The following is an 18,455-nucleotide window of genomic DNA, read 5'->3' on the forward strand; positions in this document are numbered from 1 at the left end:
ACTCACAAACCACACAGGAGAGGTAACCCGCACTGGACTGCTCGACCCAGAAGGCAAATCCCCTGTTGTCGTAGGCAGGGGGTTTCAAACCTGAGACCTCCATTGTGAAAGCCCCATGCTCAACCAACTGAGCCACCCTTGCGGGCAGCTCTTTAGACCATTTTTATAACATCTTTTTAACTGTCTTAAGTAGCCCCTCCATTTCATTTTATGTGGCATTGTTTCGTTTGGCACTAAGTTTAAGAAAAAAGAACTAAGTTTAAGAAAAAAGAAAGACTTTTGAAATATGTGGTTTAGACATGCCATGATATTTATGTGGCCATGAAAGTACATCATCAAGGGTAAATGGAAGTTTAAAGTTAAATTTTTTCAAATATAGAAATGCACCATTCATTTTAGAAAAAACTAAAGGAGAGAGCGTCACGTAAAACGGAACTGATGGATACTCTTCTTTTCCAACTAATAATATATATAGATATATATATTTTGAAACTGGTAGCGTATCTATATTCCATAATGAACAAAACAATACATAGGTTGTACTGAAACCATATTTACAAGAGTATTCCAAAATCTACTGTCACTATATTGAATCTAAAACATCAATGATAGAGACAATGTCATTTGAGTATATCTGATTACACCCAAAACAGAAGATCAAAATACAATTCGATTTGACCTTCTGCATACTATTCTCTACATTCTCTTTTTTTTTTTGGATCATTCATTTTTATTAAAGGAAACAGTAGCAAGGTGATACTGTTAAAAGTACACAGGAAGACACTGGACTTCGTTACATTAAATAGCTAAGCTGTCTAGCAAGTCCGGCAAATTATGCAAATCCAACACTATTCTCTACATTCTCAAAACATTTTGAATTCCTCTCTTTCCAAATTGTCCACCAGATGCAAGCAGGGACAATCCTCCATCTACCTCTGTTCTTAGCCTGCAACCCTGCTTCCTCCCAACTCCGAAGTGCTTCTGTAATCTTTCCAGGCATAGTCCATGATATGCCTTTAAGATTTAAGAATAATCTCCGAAGTTGTCCTGTAACCTTGCAGTGTAGGAATAGATGGTTAACTGTTCCTGCTTTTTCACCACACAAGAAACATCTGGAACATAGAGGTGTCCCTCTCCTCATCAAATTGTCTTGTGTCAGGACTGCTTCCTTAGCCAAAAGCCACACCAAGCATGCAACTTTGTTTGGGATTTTGGTTTTCCAAATGTTTTTCCTAGGCCAGTTATTTAGCTGTTGATTGGGGTGGTTCATCCTGCTGTAAGTAAATCCACCTTGGAAGAGCCCTTATTATTATCTTGCCACCATAAAACATGTTGCCCTGTCTGTAGTCCACTGAACTGCTCAATTGTGCCGAAAAAATTAGCCACTCTTTGGATTTCCCAATCATTAAGTTACCTTCTGAAAGTAAAGCTCCATCCTTGAGGTGTCCACAATTCTGCTATAGTCCTTTGTTGATGTAAGACTAGACTCTGTATGTCTGGAAAAAGCAATTCCAGATTCCCTGCCTCATGCCAATCATCCTTCCAAAAGTCAATCTTTTCACCATTAAACATTTTGATCTTGGTATGCTGCTTGAATTCATTCCACAGGACTCTGATGGATCTCCATAGGCTAACTTCATAAGGTGTAGTAACCTCCTTGATCATCCAATTATCTTCCTCCTCATATTTAGCTCTTATGACCTTTCCCCACAAAAGTTGATTTTCATTAGTATACTTCCACAAATTCATTCTGAGTGCCTTGCTCTGTATATTCAGATTCTTAATACCCAATCCCCCATATCTCTTTCCTGCCAGTAGAGATTTCCACTTGACCAAGTGGTATCCTTTAATATATAATTTCCTTGAAAAGTTAGACCTTAAATTAAATAAAGAGTTTACTTCCCTCTTGCGAGTTTCTTTTCCTTTTCTGTATAATCTAGTTGCTGATTTATGCTTATTCAATGGGGAGGACCTCAGTTTCTACCTCAGGACAGGGTTTGTGAGTTTGCAAAATTGACGCCTGTTCAACTCCTTGAAGAAACTGAAAAGGCTGTGGGTGATCCTCGGTTACCAGTCCAGCATGTAGATCTTATTAGCAAAAGTGAGGAGCTGAAGAAGTCTGAACGAGTTAGTTCCTTCTACCAATTTGTGGAAGCTTTCGTAAATTTAATGCAAAGTGTTTATTAGTGAACAAGGAAGACGTCTTACCTTATCTGTTGACATTTCAAACTGAATGTAAATAGTTCATTATATATTTTAGACTGTGAAGAGCGGCAGAGAGACATTGGATCAGCTGAAGGAAGTCAATTCTCAACTTGAAAGAGATGTGGAGCGTCTCCGCCAGAGAGAGCACCTCCTAGCACAGGTGAGTGTGGAGCTTCTTTGTAAACTTTGTTGAGAGCTTTAATTGACTATTAATATGGCCTATAGGATATCCTACTGATCTCTCCCCAAACAAGTAAAACAAAAATAAAATTGACTGTCAATATGTTTATAGGCTGAATCCATGAGAAAGAAATTGCCATGGCTGAAGTACGATGCTAAGAAGGCTGAGTTTCTGGAAGCCAAAAGGCAAGAGCAAGATGCCAAAAAGAAGCTGGATGAAGCTGCTGAGAATTTGAATGAACTCATGGAACCTATAGAGTATGCTAGCTTGTCATGTAATTTGTAGATTGAGTTAGATATTTTGTCTCTTTGTTTCAATATCCGGGTCATATTTCTATTGCGTGAAATTTGCTATTGCCTGTCATTAGAAAATTTCAGATTTTAGTGGACTTCACTTTTTCAATAAATTTCAAATGGATACTATCAGAAAGTAACTTTCAAGTTGAGTCTTCGTCTTTCTTTCCTTTAAATAGCCTGTTTTTCCTTTCCGTCTGTTCTTTCTTTAAATTTAACAGTTACATCTCAGGGAAAAGAAGCAAGAGAAAGCAGAACGAGATGCTAAATGCAAAAAAGTAAATGGCCTGTTGGGTGACAATAGCAACAAGCGTATGAAACTTCTGGATCAGGATAGCCGTTTGGTATTCTATGAGAGCGTTAATAAGATGATCATTTTGATTATTTCGTTTTCCTCTACACTATTTAACCTTTGTTTTTTTCTATGATGTAAGGATGTTCAAGTGGATGGAAAATATAAAGAAATGGAAGACTTGAGGAAGCAAGAAGAATCTCGTCAACGTAGAATTTCAAAAGCTCAAGAAGATCTTAGAGCTGCCGAACTGGAACTGGCAAATCTTCCTCCTTATGAACGTCCCAGAGATAAAATTGTAGGCTTCTTGTTTTGCTTTACTGTAGCTTCCTGTACCATACTTGTTTTAAATAAAACCAGGATATGAGGGAGGATGCCTAGATTGACCATTGATTATTGAATTTCAAGGAAATCTTACTTTAGCTATTCTTTAGTAGCTTTTTTTATGTAGATACCCCGAACTGATCTCTGCCTACTGCAAATTTTTGTTGCTTAACTGGTTGAAATCTACAGGATAGTTTGGGTTCTAAAATTTTGGAGCTGCAAGATGGTGCACGGGAACTAAGGTCTCAGAAATCAGAAATAGAAAGAACCCTTGAGCGGAATAGGACAACATTCAGACAGTGCTCTGACAAGTAATTATCAGGATTATGTTGCTGTTTTTTTTTGCATTAGAAAATTACTGAAGGTCCTAGCATGTTCTTTCATTCATCTGCAGATTGAAGGAGATGGAGAACACAAACAACAAAAAATTACGTGCTTTACAGATTTCTGGTGCTGAAAAGATATTTGAAGCTTACAATTGGGTTCAGGAGCATCAACATCAATTTAATAAATCTGTATATGGTCCAGTTCTTCTTGAGGTATACAATAATTCTTATGCTACTACTACGTATGGATCTGAAAGGTTATTAACTACTTTGGTGAATTGAAAACTCAGGTCAATGTTTCCAATCGGATTCATGCAGATTACCTAGAGGGTCATGTGCCAGGTTACTTATGGAAGGTGATTAACAAGAAAATTTCTTTCATCTCTGCCCCTAGTTCTAGTATATGTGGCCAAATCAGATATATCTCTCTTGCATTGTTTTCCACATGTTTTGATACCTTCTTGCAGTTAATTTATATCTGAACATGGTGCACACAGAAATATTCTTATAAGCACGTCTTTAAAGTTTAAACTTGAGCATTCAGTTTGAAGTACTCCTTTTTTGATTTGTTCTTTTGTGCTTTGATATGAGATTTGTGGTTGCAGAAAGCATTGATTGGAGTTGTATTTTGACCAAATTCTTATCATAACTGTTAAGTGATATTCCCCAGTTGTTTACTATCTTAAGTTGTGACTTCGCATAAATGCTTTTGTCGTTTGCATGGGTATATTGCATGCTTATAGAAATGAAATTTATGTAGAATATACAAGAAGAGACATCAAAGCATTTTAGAATCAAGACTATTAATCTGATTTGGTGTTGTAGAAAATTTGTTTCTCATTTCATCAGTTATCTTATTTATTAACATACACAGGCCTTTATAACACAAGATGCCGCAGACCGTGACCTCTTAGTTAGAAATATGCGATCATTTGATGTTGCTATTATCAATTTAGCAGATGAAAGTCGGAGCCGTGTTCCCTTGCAAGTTACTGAGGAGGCATGTATAAGCTTCTCTGAGAGTTCGTATTTTGATTTTTGACGCTGATCTGTATGTTAACTTGGTTTTCTTGCAACTATCTTCCTCAGATGCGTATTCTAGGTATTGATTCCAGACTTGACCAAGTATTTGATGCTCCTGATGCAGTCAAAGAAGTTCTAATAAGTCAATTTGGGCTGGAAAATTCTGTAGGCTTACCTTTCCTAAACCTCATGATATTTTTCTTCTGGAACTTCTTCTAGTAGATTAACATTAATGGAATCCAATGTTTTTGTGCAGTACATAGGCTCACGTGAAACTGACAAGAGAGCAGATGAGGTGTTGCAATTGGGCATCTTTGATTTATGGACCCCTGAAAATCATTACAGATGGACCAAATCCAGATATGGTGGTCATATTTCTGGCAGTGTTGAATCAGTGAACCGCTCTCGCTTTTTGCTATGCAGTATATCCCTAGCCCTTTGTTTTTAATATATTGATGCCTTCTCCGAAAACTTCTTGGTTTACTCCAAGTATTTTTCTTCAGATGTGGATGCAGGGGAAGTTGAGAGGCTCAAATCCCGGAAACTTGAGTTGGATAAATCCATCTCTACATTAGAAGATAATCTCAGGGCAGTTAAGAGTGAGTTGAGGAACATAGAGGATGAAGGTGCCAAACTTGAAAGGCAACGTGTAGGTGATATTTACATGCACACATATTTATCTATATATATATATATAGAGAGAGAGAGAGAGAGAGAGAATGACTATGTATGTATTTTTTTTTTTTGGTTTTGTTTTACATGGAAGGATGTGGAAATTCACACTTTGGTATCTTTATAGTATCCTTTTTCCTTTTTTTTTTTTTTTTTTGTGTGTGTGTGTGTTGGGGGGGGGGGGTATATACGGCTGGAGAAAAATGTTCATGTACTTCTTGAGTTATAGCTTCTCTGCTTGGTTCATGTAGTATGGAGCTTAGTGCAATTAACCTTCCCTCCTGCGAATAAGGAAAATTTGGTCATTGTACATGTTGGGCCAACAAAATCGAGAAGAAATTTTGGAGGCTGACTGTCATGGAACTCCTAACCCTTGGTTTCCCCTTCGGAGTCTCCACAACAGCCTCCCTTAGGGCCTGCAACCCCACTCCCTTTGACAAAGACCTATGACCCTTTCCTAACCCCTTGTGGCCTCGCCATCAACCTGTGTAACTCACTATAGCTAGTCGCTGGCCCCCATAAACCATTGGGTGGCAGGAATAAATTGCAAGGTTGGTTTGGATTGAATGGAGTTAGGGTACTTTTGACTGTAAGCAGGGGCTGGAGTGTGCGGGAGTTTGTGTAGATGCTTGGGTTAAAGGCTAGCAGAGGGTGATAACAAAAGGGTTTTTAGAATCCCATTTGATTTTACTGTCTCCATTAGTATATGGTTGAAGTTGCTTCTTTAAGTTAAGTTGAAGGTTTAATGTGCCAATGCTGTATGAAGGTAGTAGCACCTGTAACAGCTCGAATAGTTGGCAGGAAAAGATCCTAAAACTCTATTATTAAAGTATTTGTGCTGGAAAACATATATAGCTGTGGAGAACTGTGTGTTTACCGTGGAGGGCAGGGATGGAGGAGTCTGTAAAACGATATTAGCTGTGGAACTGTGTTTTATGTCGAATATTTTTTGCTTGCTTATAAGAATCCTCTTGGTAGTGCATTTCACTCTTCCTCCATTGTCTGAATTAATCAATCTGAAAAGCTTCTGCTTTAAGGACTCTTTCCCTAAGTTTTCTCGTCAATGTAATATCAATGGCTTTGTGCATACTCTAATTGTTGATAACAATCAAATTTTTTCTTTTCTTTTGACCTAAAATTAAATGTTCTCTTACTTCAAGCGTAATTAGCAAATTTTTGTTGATCTCTTTTAGGAAGAGATTATAAATGAGTCACTACTTGAGAACAAAAGAAGGCGTGAGATGGAAAACCGTGTCAGTGAGTATCTCTTCTGATCTTTTACTTGAAGTATGTCTAAAACAATGTATAGGTACAGTAGTAATTATTTAGTGTTCATTCAACATAATTTTCTCCAACTTTAGAACAGCGCGTGATGAACTTGAAATCTTTGGAAAGAGAGGATGATCTGGATAGTGTATCTGCAAAGCTTATTGACCAGATTAAAGCTATGAAGATTCAGAGATTCCAACTTGCAATGGATATTAAGGTCAATTGCTCTTTTTAGTGTTTCTGTTTGCTGATGCCTCTAAAAAGCTATGATTAGTTCCTAAGTGAGTAAGTTTGGTATCTCAGATGTATGTACCTGATTTTCTCTTTTCTGTTCTGCCAGAATTTACTCATTGATGCTGTGGCTTACCGAAGAAGTTATGCTGAACATAACATGGCATCCCTTGAACTTGTGCTGAAGGTACTTGTTTAGGGTGCTATTTTGTGTAAATCAAAGTAAAGATGAACTAAGGGCCTGTTTGGAAAGCCACCCATGTAATTGGAATCGAGTGTGATTGGGTGTAAATTACACAGTTTGACATGTTTGTTAGGCCAAGTAATTACATGGTCAACATGTAACTGGGAGGGGGTATACACTCTCCAATTCTTGTGGGGGGGGGGGGGGGGGTTGAGAATTGGGTGTAATTACAGGGTTACTTTTTAATTTCTTATCTTTTTCTTTTTCTTTTAATTTCTTTTTTATTTTTATATTTTAAATTATTTTTATTTTTAAAATACTTTTTGATATTATTTATCCTTCATTTCTTTCTAATTTCCCAACCTTTACATCCTGTGATTCCATGTAATTGCTCGTACTTTTAAAAAAAAAAATTTAATTCTTATTTTCTTCATTTAACGTAATTACGTTATTATTCTAATTTTTGAAATTACACTTCCTAATATTGCAAAGAATGAGTTATTAACAAACTTGACATATAACGAGTGATGTTATTAAAAGTAGAATTCCGTTGTTAAATGAGGTTTTAGACTTACATATGTTTTCACTTTCTTTTGAATTATATTTTCTTAAGTTATGTTGGGATTTATTTTATGTTATGTTGGAACTTATTTTATGTTATGATGGAGTTTGACATAAAAGTATCATGTTGAACTTTTTTTTTTGGATGTTGAATTTAGATTATCTTTTGATTTCAATTTATTTGCTTTTGTACTATTCACTTGTTGTTTTACATTGCATGTTGTTCATTTTCCAGTTACAATTGATAGATTATTTTTTTGTCAAACATTTGAATAATGTTATGACATTATATGTATAAATATTAATTTTTTGTCAAACTCAAACATCCAGCCCATGATGTTCTTACAAAATGTGTGCTTTTAATTTTTATGATTAATTAAATTAAAACATTATTAATTTGTAAATATATACAATTACTTTTACAATATTATTTACAAATATGTGATTATCAATTAATATATTTTCAAGAAACAGATGCATCTTAAATATCTAATTTAATATATCATTTATCAAGGCTAATATATTATTAATTTTTGTTTTTAAACTAATCTAATTGTGTAATTACACAGGTGCAACCAAACAATATGCTTGTAATTACGTTATGACAAACAAATAGGTCCTCGTAATTACTATACTGTGTAATTACTACCCTAGTAATTACACCAATTCCAATTACCAGGTGGCTTTCCGAACAGACCCTAAGAAAATTGAAAGTAAAATAAACAATAAAATAAATTGAATTAAAATAGCTACAATAGTCGAGCATTGCCGGAAAATAAGTGAGCTGTGTCGGGCTAAGTTGGTGTGAGTGGAAGGACTATTACCTGTTTGGAAAATCACTCTAATTGGATTTGAGTGTAATTGGATGTAATTGCACATTTTGACATGTTTGTCTGGCCAAGTAATTATTTGGTCACCATGGAATTGGGTGTAGTTGAAGGGGCACGATTACGCTCTCTAGTTCTCAAGGGGGAGGTGAGAATTGCAGGTAATAACATGGTGTAATTACAGGGTAACTTCTCAGATTCTTTATTTGTTTTTTCAATTATATTTCATTTCACTCTGATATTTGATTTGCAACTTCTTACATCTTGCTTTTTACCTTTTTTTTTAATTATTTTTTTATTATTGTTGTTGAAATGAATATCTATCTAATGAATATTGGTTATAAAAATTATATCAATTATTTTTCGCTTTATTTATCATAAGTTGTCTGTCAATGCAAATCAAATGTCATCTTTTTGGTCCGCAGTGTTGCATCTGGTCTCTTTTTCCCAATATAAACTGATTGATAGCAGGAATTTGGGCTTTTTAGCATTATTAGCAGTTGAAATTAGTCTAACAAGCCAAAATTGACTTCGTTGGATATAAAGCCTCTTCTTCTTTTCCTTCGTAATAAATAGATTGATACGTCGAATATGGACTTTGTAGTTGAAAGTAGTCTAACAAGCTAAGAGCATACACCTTTTCGCATTATTGGCAGTTGAAAAGCAGTCTAACAAGCTAAGACTGACTTCACTAGAACTAAAATATGATTCTGACTGTGAATTGTGCTGGGCTTCACTAGAACTAAAATATGATTCTGACTGTGAATCGTGCTGCCTTATCATGTTTTCAGATTAAAGAGATGGAAGCTAATGTGAAGCACCAAGAAAAATTTGCAATGCAAGCATCTCTGCATTATGAGTACTGTGAGTTCTTCAGTAGTTAAACGTTTTCGTTGTTGATTATTTTACATCTTGTATATTGATATAGCAACTTTGAAAGACTACCTCGTTGTTGTTGATATAACTAAACGTTTTCGTTGTTGATTATTTTACATCTTGCATATTGATATAGCAACTTTGAAAGACTACCTCGTTGTTATTGATATAACTAAACGTTTTCGTTGTTGATTATTTTACATCTCGCATATTGATATAGCAACTTTGAAAGACTACCTCGCCTCAGCTGACGACAAAACATAAGAAATTAGAGGGGTCCCATACATAATAATTCCTCAACTCCGCTTGTAAACGACAATATATTTATCGAAAATAACTAAACTTTAATCTCAACTAGTTAATATTGCCTCTATGGTTCGTTTGCTTCCGCAGTGGTTGTTCTTGTAAGTTTGCATCGATTTCAAGAGATTTTCGGTCTTTTTGATTTTGTTTGATCAGCAGAATCAATCATACTTTCATTGTCGTGGACCGGCTTTCATAAAGCATATTTGGGCAGCAACTACTATTAGGATCAATTTTGAGACTGATATTTCCTATGTCATTTTTTCATCTGTCATTTCTCTTGACGCGATATAAAAACGACTTCTGAAGTTACTTAAGTCCTTTTTTAGCACTTTCACCATACATAGTGAAGAACCAATGGCCAGCTCATATGTAGGTCTGCGTAGGCCATGGCCAAATATGTGCTTTTATCTTGATAATATCATATTTAATATTGTTCAATTTTGTACAACCGCATATCTGTCCTAAAATTTGTATTTCTATGACATTGTTGTGTATATGTGGGGCTTTAGGGAACCTATGTTGCTCCTATATAATCAACAACTACACCTCGGACCTCGGTCCCAAACAAGTTGGGTCAGCTTATTTTAATTCTATGTGTTACATCCAGTGTTGTCAAAAGCGAAAAGTGCAAAAAAGCGCTGAAGCCCTGTTGGAGCTTTAAGCGCAAAGCGCACTTAAAGCGCGGGCTTCACTGAAAAAAAGCGCACTACGAAGATTTTAAAAAATATATATATGTAATATTTAGGGAACATAATAGACATAAATGATAAATATATATCGCTTATAATTAAGTCTAAGTTCATCAAATCATCAACCTAAGTCTTAATATGGAAAGATAAACCCAATCTTGATTCTACATTTCTTCTTCTAATCACTAAAATAATATTCCTCCATATAATCTTCCTCAATTGCTTATAATTAAGTCTAAGTTCATCAAATCATCAACTTAAGTCTTAATATGGAAAGATAAACCCAATCTTGATTCTAATTCTAATCACTAAAATAATATTCCTCCATATAATCTTCCTCAATAGGGTGATCCTCATTGGTATCACCAGAACTATAGCCTCCAATCTCTTCTTCCCCCGACTCATTAGAAATAATCTCATCTTCTATGTCAAGAGACTCAACATGTGGAGCTCGGGAGCTTGAGGCATTAGCTGTCGTAACTCCTAACTGTCTCTTTTGTCGCCCTGTGTATGTCAAGACGTCCTCACTACCCGACGCTCTTGCAACATCATCCCAAGTCAAGCTATCATTACCAAATACCAACTCATCTTCTGCTTCCACATTAACGCCCATCCTCCCAACCAACCACTCATTACTATGGTCAATGTTATCCAAAGAGATTGGATCAATAACACTCCGCAAGTCATAACGGGCTTTTAAAGCTCGATTGTACTTGACATACACCAGATCATTCAATCTTTGGTGCTCCAGTCTGTTCCTGTTTTTGGTATGGATCTGTTGCATGAATTATTTTATTGTTAGTAATTTAGTCTAATTGATTACCTATGCAAAGAAAATGAATAAATAAGAAGTATACCACTACGAGTACTTACATGCTCAAATACGCTCGCATCCAGCAGCACTAGCCGTTAAACCCAAAATTCTAATAGCTAATTTTTGGAGATGAGGAGCCGAATTACCATATAAATTCCACCATTCAACTGTAAAAAGTGTTATGTTTACAATCATTATTTCTAAGTTAATGTAAGTATGTAACTATGGAAGTATTAAGTAAAATTTTAAACATAAACTAATAATTAGCAATTTAAAGGTTAATATTTTCACTTACCAGGAGATCTTGTTGTTCTAGATCTTTTTGCAATCGGAAGGCCAAATTGTTGTTCAGCTTTAGTGTACAGTGGTATCTCCAACATAATCTTGTCTTGAACTTCAGTGCTTGGAACCAATTTTTCAATACAAGCATACAACCCATTTGTTACTTCTGTACAATTTTCAATTGCTGGATTTTGATAGAACTCTGGATTTAGATAATGTCCAGCTGCATGTAATGGATGATTCAATTGGCATTGCCATCTTTCATCAATAATCTTAAAGATATCTTTGTACTTTGCAATATTCCCTTCAAATGCCTTTGCAATAGCCTCCTTAGCTCTATCCATGGCTTCATAAATGTATCCCATTGCGGGTTTTTTCTCATTATCAGCTAATCGCAACACTTTAACAAGAGGCCCCATGATTTTCAAAATATACACAACCTGGTTCCAGAATGTTGTCATCAAGACAGTATGAGCTACAGATTTTCCCTTTGGTAACTTAGACCATCTACTAATCATCCATTTGTCAGATGTAAACATTGCTCGCAAATTAGTTTTTTGACAATGCAACCGTTGCAAAGTCAGAAAACTTGTTGCAAATCGAGTAATCCCACATTTCACCAACTCTTTATTTTTTGTGAAATCTCTCATCATATTTAAGACTCCTGAGTGCCCATAAATGAAACCGACAAGGGCGATTGCTCTTTGAAGGGTCTTCTTAATGCTTGGAATCTCCCCGATGTCTTCTAACATAAGATTTATACAATGAGCTGCACACGGAGTCCAATATATGTGTCTTCTTTTTCTCTGTAAGAGTTGACCTGTAGAAATAAAATTAAGTAGACATGTTAACAATTAGAAATCAGAACTTTGATCGATATTAGAAAGTAAAACATAAAACTTAAACATTTAAAACAATAAAGTCTTACCAGCCAACACAAAGTTGCTGCCATTATCACTTATAACCTGAACCACATTCTGCTCTCCAACGCGCTGCACGTATCTATCAAGTAATTCACATAACTTCTCTCCAGTCTTAACAAATGAGGAAGCATCTATCGACTCCATGAACATTGTTCCATATGGAGAATTCACCAAAAATTTTATCAAAGTTCTTTGTTTTCTATCTGACCATCCATCCGCCATAATGGAACATCCATACTTCAGCCATTCTTGTCTATGTTTGTTTATAATCTCATTGGTCAACTCAACCTCCTTCCTAAGTAACGGAACCCTTAATTCGTGGTAACTTGGAGGCTTCAAGTTTGGACCATACCTTCCTACAGCCTCAATTGCTTCCTTAAAACTTTTGAGCGAGCAACATTGAATGGGATCCCATTATCGTAAAAGAAGCGAGCAACTTTTTGAATTGTCATTGCCCTTGCTTCTTTATCACATGAATCTTTGATATTTGCTTGCCTAAGTGTTCCTCGCCTTTGTAGAAACACATCCATGGGTCCCTTTCCTTTGGCCAATTTCTTACTAGTGCTACTAGGAAAGCTTCCTCCACCTCTTTCCTTATGAATGATCTCTTGGACTTCATCTTCTCCACCGACATCGTCTTGATAATCAAACTCATCAAATCCAGAAAATTCATTAGTATAGACTTCCTTTCTTAATTTTTTCTCCTCCATGTAATTTCTCGATTCATCTCTAACCTCATGTGGGCAATTTAAACACTTTGCTGCATTCCTAAAGTTCCCAATCAAATGTTGTTTTGCCCTATTAATTCCACCCCTGGTTGTTTTTCCACAAAAATTGCACGTGACTCTTGTAGTGTCATTAGGATTCTGCAAATGATTATATTTCCAGCCAGGATCCCTTCGATTGCCTTTAGACAAGTCCTCTGCCATTCTAACTCTGGAAAAAAAAAATATAAGGCATCTTGCAATTAATTATAATTTTTAAATAATATACATAACAAGAAAATAAAGCTGGACAGTCCTTTGTCATTTTTAACTGTGAAATAAAATTTACAAGTCACATGTAATGCACTTTGCATGCAATTATAACTTTTAAATAATAATATACAACAAAAATGTAAGGTAGACAGATCCTCTTAACATTTGAATTCTGAAATAAAGTAAAAAATAATATATGACATTTTGCATGTAATTATAATTGTTAAATAAATATATGCAACAAGAAGAGAAAGTGAACACCATTGGGGTCCACCATTATGACATGACTTCTAAGAAAGCTGTATCTTTATCCTCTAGGTGGTGTTACATAAATAGCATGAATCACCAAACAAGGACAAGTGTCCCATTTAATTCTACAAATTTTCTACAAAGACAATGATTAAATAAAGAAATTAAGCACCAAACCCATTTCTTTCAACTATACCAGTGATCCACCTTAATCGAAAAAGAAAATAGCAAAAGACCAAATAGAAAAAAAGTCAACTCAGTAAAATACACATATTTTAATGGAGGTTTTTTTTTTCTATATATATCTCTCTTATATATATTAATAATAAGAATGAATAATAAAAGAATGAGTAGAATAGAGAGAGTCAGTGTCATACGTAAAGAAGAAGAGACAAAGAAGCAGAGAAGAGTAGAACCTGTGATGAAGGCTTGCCTTTTTAGTTGTCCAAAAGCTGATCTTGTCTTCTGTTGAGCTTCAAACTTCTCTGCCTTCTTATAATATTCCATCTCTTTCTATTTTTTTTGGGAACTCTAATTTACTCCCTTAGGGAACTGTGATAGACACCTACTGTAATTAAAAAATAAAAATAAAAATTTAAAGGCTCTCTGACCATACGCGCCTCGTTTCAAGTCAGGTGGAGTGCCAAAGTTGTGTTGCGCCTCGCTTTTGCGCTTAGGCGCGCTTTAAGTGACATCATCATCTATGGGGTTGCAGCAGGGTTCAGCTCTTTGCCCATTTTTATTTGCCTTAGTGATGGATTGTTTGACGTGGCAAATTCAAGTTGAGGTGCCATGGTGTATGTTATTTGCTGATGACATAGTCTTGATTGACGAGACACCCAACGGAGTGAACGCTAAGCTGGAGGTTTGGAGACAGACTCTGGAGTCTAAAGGGTTCAAGTTGAGTAGGACCAAGACAGAGTACATGGAATGCAAGTTCAGTGACGTGGCACATGAGCCTGGCGTGGAAGAGAGGCTTGGTACCCAGGCCATCCAAAAGAAAGGAAGTTTCAACTATCTTGGGTCTACTATACAAGAAAATGGGGATATTGACGATGATGTCTCCCATCGTATTGGTGCAGGGTGGATGAAATGGAGGCTCGCTTAGTGCTGTGTGATAAGAAGGTGCCACCAAAACTTAAAGGCAGGTTCTACAAAGTGGTTGTGAGACCGACTTTGTTGTACGGGGCAAGAGTGTTGGGCAGTCAAGAGCTCTCACGTCCAAAAGATGAAAGTTGCGGAAATGAGAATGTTGCGATGGATGTATGGGCACACCAGGCGAGATAGGATTAGGAATGAAGATATTCGGGATAAGGTGGGAGTGGCATCAGTGGAGGACAAGATGCGGGAAGCGAGGCTGAGATGGTTTGGGCATGTGAGGAGGAGAGACACAGATGCCCCAGTGCGGAGGTGTGAGAGGTTAGCTATGGATTGTTTCAGAAGAGGTAGGGGTAGGCCGAAGAAGTATTTTAGAGAGGTGCTTAGACAGGACATGACGCATTTTCAGTTTATCGAGGACATGACCTTAGATAGGAGGTTATGGAGGACTCAGATTAGGGTAGAAGGCTAGTAGGTAGTCTCAGTTTTGTTCTATAGTCTATTGTCATTTGATTCTTGCTACTATATGTTGTTCCTTGTACTTTAATTATCTTATTTATCTGTGGTAGCTAATGCTTCCTTTTTTCAAACTGCTCTGTTATGACTTATTCGCTTTCTTTAGTATCGTTTTCATTTTGCTTTGAACTGCTGGTGCTTAACTGACCTTTTCTCGTCGTGTTTTCTCTTGAGCCGAGGGTCTTTCGGAAATAGCCTCCCTATCTTCTGAGATAGGGGTAAGGTCTGCATACACTTACCCTCCCTAGACCCCACATTGTGGGATTTCACTGGGTATGTTGTTGTTGTTGTGTTACATCATCATCTATTCATATCATTTTCTCGAGTAACTAAATTCAGGTACTTAAATACACATTTGGTCACCATAATCCTGTCTAATATCACTTCACCTTCGTTCTTCATATGGGGTTAAACTAGCAGTTTATATGTTTTGAATTACTTCTGGTTTATCCTAGAACCCTTAGAGGCCGTATGTTTAGAATGATAGATGAAATGATCATAGTAAAGAATTTGATATAACTTTATTCAATGTTTGGTTAAATCATGTATAACTAATCCTTGTATAATTTAATACACCAATTGGCGTATTTTATACCACTAAGAACATGGAATAACTTATCCATGTATAACTTATACATGGATGAAGCACCAAAAGGACAAAACTACGCTTGTTTTTTCCAAGAAGTCAATAAAAGTCAAGCATCCAAGGATATAATTGTAAATTCATTGTTTTCAGTTTCAAAAATAAATAAATATTTTACATGATATCTTATATATCCAATTTTAGTGCATTGAACCAAACACCTCACTGGAAATAATCTGTGAATTACTAATCCCTACATTAATAATCTCTGCATTATAATCCTTGTATAAATTGTCTTCGAACCAAACGATCCCTTAGAGCACGTTTGCTTGATGGTATACGATGAAATAATCATGGTATAAAAAATGGTATGCTTCATTTAATGTGTGGTTTGTATTAAGTCTTTTATCACGAATCCTTGTATAATTAAATACACTAGCTATTGTATTATTTTATACCACCACCAATGTGGTATAACAATACATGGATTAAACCATCCAAATGACTGAATTGTCTTTCTTTTAAAGCTTTTCTTTGTACCCTTGTGTATTTCCAAGGTTATCATTGGAAACAAGAGTTTATCCAATTTAAAACCAAACATATGTTTGGATTATACGTTGGATATCCCATTTTTAATACAATGAACCAAAAACTCGATAAATAATAATTCATGCATTACTGTTTCCTGCATTATTAATCATTGTATTGCACTCCCGAACGGGTTTTTAAACCACATGACTCCTTAATATTTGGAGTACAGTCCCTACTTCTAGCTTTTAATTGACTCCCTTGCTAGTTTGGCCAGTTGACATGGTATAATGTGTAAATAGGATGCACTATGGAACTTGATTTTGTATACAAGTTAGCTCATCGATAACTAGGATGAACATGTATTCATTCAATGCATATAGTTGGTATAAATCCACAGTTGTTCTCACCTATAGAAACAATCATTTTTCCAAAAGAAATGTCAGGCTTGACCTATACCTATAGTCATCTTTCCTTTTTGTTTCATTTTTCTTAATGTCATAATTCTTTGTGAAAGTTGTAGTAATTGACCTTCAATGGATTAAATTGGCATGACGACCAAAGAGTGTATGTATGATCTTCTTACTAAACTTCTATTGGATAGTCATGCTATCACATGGGAATTCATGACGACCAATATTAAATTGGCATGACGACCAATATTTATCTCTGGGAGGAAGGTTGACTCTTATCAACTCTGTCCTAGATTCTTTGCCTACTTATGTTATGTCCTTTTTCCCTTTACCTTCCAATATACAGAAAATTCTGAATAGACTCAGAAGGGAGTTCTTGTGGCATGGGAATAGAGAGGGCAAAGGTTACAACTTGGTGAAATGGCAAATAGCAATGCAGGGGAAAGAGGGGTGGTTTGGGCATCAGAAACTTGAGATCACAAAACAATAGCTTATTGATGAAATGTCTATGGAGGTACAATAGTGAGGAAAATGCACTGTGGAAGGAGGTTATTAAATGCAAATTTGGGGAACTCAATCCATGGTGTACTAATGTGAGTAATGGTACTTATGGTGTTGGAGTCTGGAAAACAATAAGAGCTCTTTGGCCAAAGCTGGAAAGGAACTTGCAGATGAAAGTAGGAGATGGGAAAAAAGCAAAGTTCTGGAAAGATGCTTGGAATGAACAAGTCCCTCTTATGGAAGTTTATCCAGATCTATTCATTTTAAGTGACAACCCAGAGGTCACTATACATGAAGTTTGGAGTGCTCAGGGATGGGACTTAACTTTTAGAAGATTTTTGAATGACTGGAGGTGGAAAGGGTGGTTAGTCTGTTGAATAGAATTGGGAATTTTCATGGCACTATCTCTGATCCAGACACTTTGAGATGGAGACACAATATTGATGGGCAATTCATTGTAAACAGGGTTTTCAAAAAGGAGGACATGGTGCAGAATGGGGAGCAGTCAAAATTTTGGATCAAAATATGGAAGTGTCCAGCCCCAACCAAGGTGAAATGCTTCACTTGGCTGGTGGCAAAGAGAGCTTGTTCAACACATGAAGTATTGAGGAGAAAGGGACGCATCATAGTTTCCAGATGTTATCTTTGCAATGAAACAAATGAAACCAACAACCATCTTTTTCTTCACCGCAAATTCACATCACAGCTTTGGTCTTTGTTCTTCAACCTGACAGAGACTAACTGGACTATGCCTGAGCATACTGCAGATTTACTAACTTGTTGGATGAGAAGAGGAGGCAGCAAGAGCCAGAAAAAATGGTGGAGGATGATCCCTCATTGTATTTGGTGGACTATTTGGAAAGAAAGGAATGAAGGTGTTTTGAAGATAGATCCAATTCCATTCAGAAAGTCAAATGGAATTGTATAGTATCTTTCTACTTTTGGTGTAAAGAAATAGGATTAGAAGATATAGATCAGTTTGTAGATTTATTAAGATCAATGTAAGTATTTCTTTTACTCTTTTTGTCTTCAGTTTAAATCTTTTGATGGTCTCCAGCATATCCTAAATGCTGAGGAATACAATTTACCAGTTTCAAAAAAAAAAAAAAAACATGGGAATTCATTTCTTCAAAAAATATTGTAGAGAACATTTGCGGATAAAGACCTCATAATTTTCTTTTTGAGAAAAAAAGAGGGACTTTGACCTAGTCTTAGGTAAATAAGTGGTTTGGGATTGGACTATGAAGTACTAAAAACTTGTGGGTAAATATTGAAACTCCCAAAATTATAAGAAGATCCACTACCCACTTTA

General features: G+C 35.9%; 1 protein-coding gene across 2 annotated transcripts in view; it reads left to right on the top strand.

The window, feature by feature from the left end:
• Positions 1–18,455, top strand: part of LOC132644788 (structural maintenance of chromosomes protein 5) — a 36,106-nt gene that overhangs the window by 4,213 nt on the left and 13,438 nt on the right. For both annotated transcript variants that reach the window (XM_060361394.1, XM_060361395.1), the window contains exons 5-20: positions 1,978–2,127; positions 2,261–2,365; positions 2,498–2,643; positions 2,912–3,023; positions 3,114–3,269; positions 3,485–3,606; positions 3,690–3,834; positions 3,912–3,977; positions 4,496–4,621; positions 4,711–4,809; positions 4,901–5,066; positions 5,148–5,293; positions 6,510–6,573; positions 6,678–6,802; positions 6,926–7,003; positions 9,180–9,252. In XM_060361394.1, coding sequence (XP_060217377.1) covers positions 1,978–2,127; positions 2,261–2,365; positions 2,498–2,643; positions 2,912–3,023; positions 3,114–3,269; positions 3,485–3,606; positions 3,690–3,834; positions 3,912–3,977; positions 4,496–4,621; positions 4,711–4,809; positions 4,901–5,066; positions 5,148–5,293; positions 6,510–6,573; positions 6,678–6,802; positions 6,926–7,003; positions 9,180–9,252 — 1,879 coding nt within the window. The remainder of the gene's footprint in view (positions 1–1,977; positions 2,128–2,260; positions 2,366–2,497; positions 2,644–2,911; positions 3,024–3,113; positions 3,270–3,484; positions 3,607–3,689; positions 3,835–3,911; positions 3,978–4,495; positions 4,622–4,710; positions 4,810–4,900; positions 5,067–5,147; positions 5,294–6,509; positions 6,574–6,677; positions 6,803–6,925; positions 7,004–9,179; positions 9,253–18,455) is intronic.

Source organism: Lycium barbarum, chromosome 6 (assembly GCF_019175385.1).
Source record: "Lycium barbarum isolate Lr01 chromosome 6, ASM1917538v2, whole genome shotgun sequence".
Taxonomy (NCBI): domain Eukaryota; kingdom Viridiplantae; phylum Streptophyta; class Magnoliopsida; order Solanales; family Solanaceae; genus Lycium; species Lycium barbarum.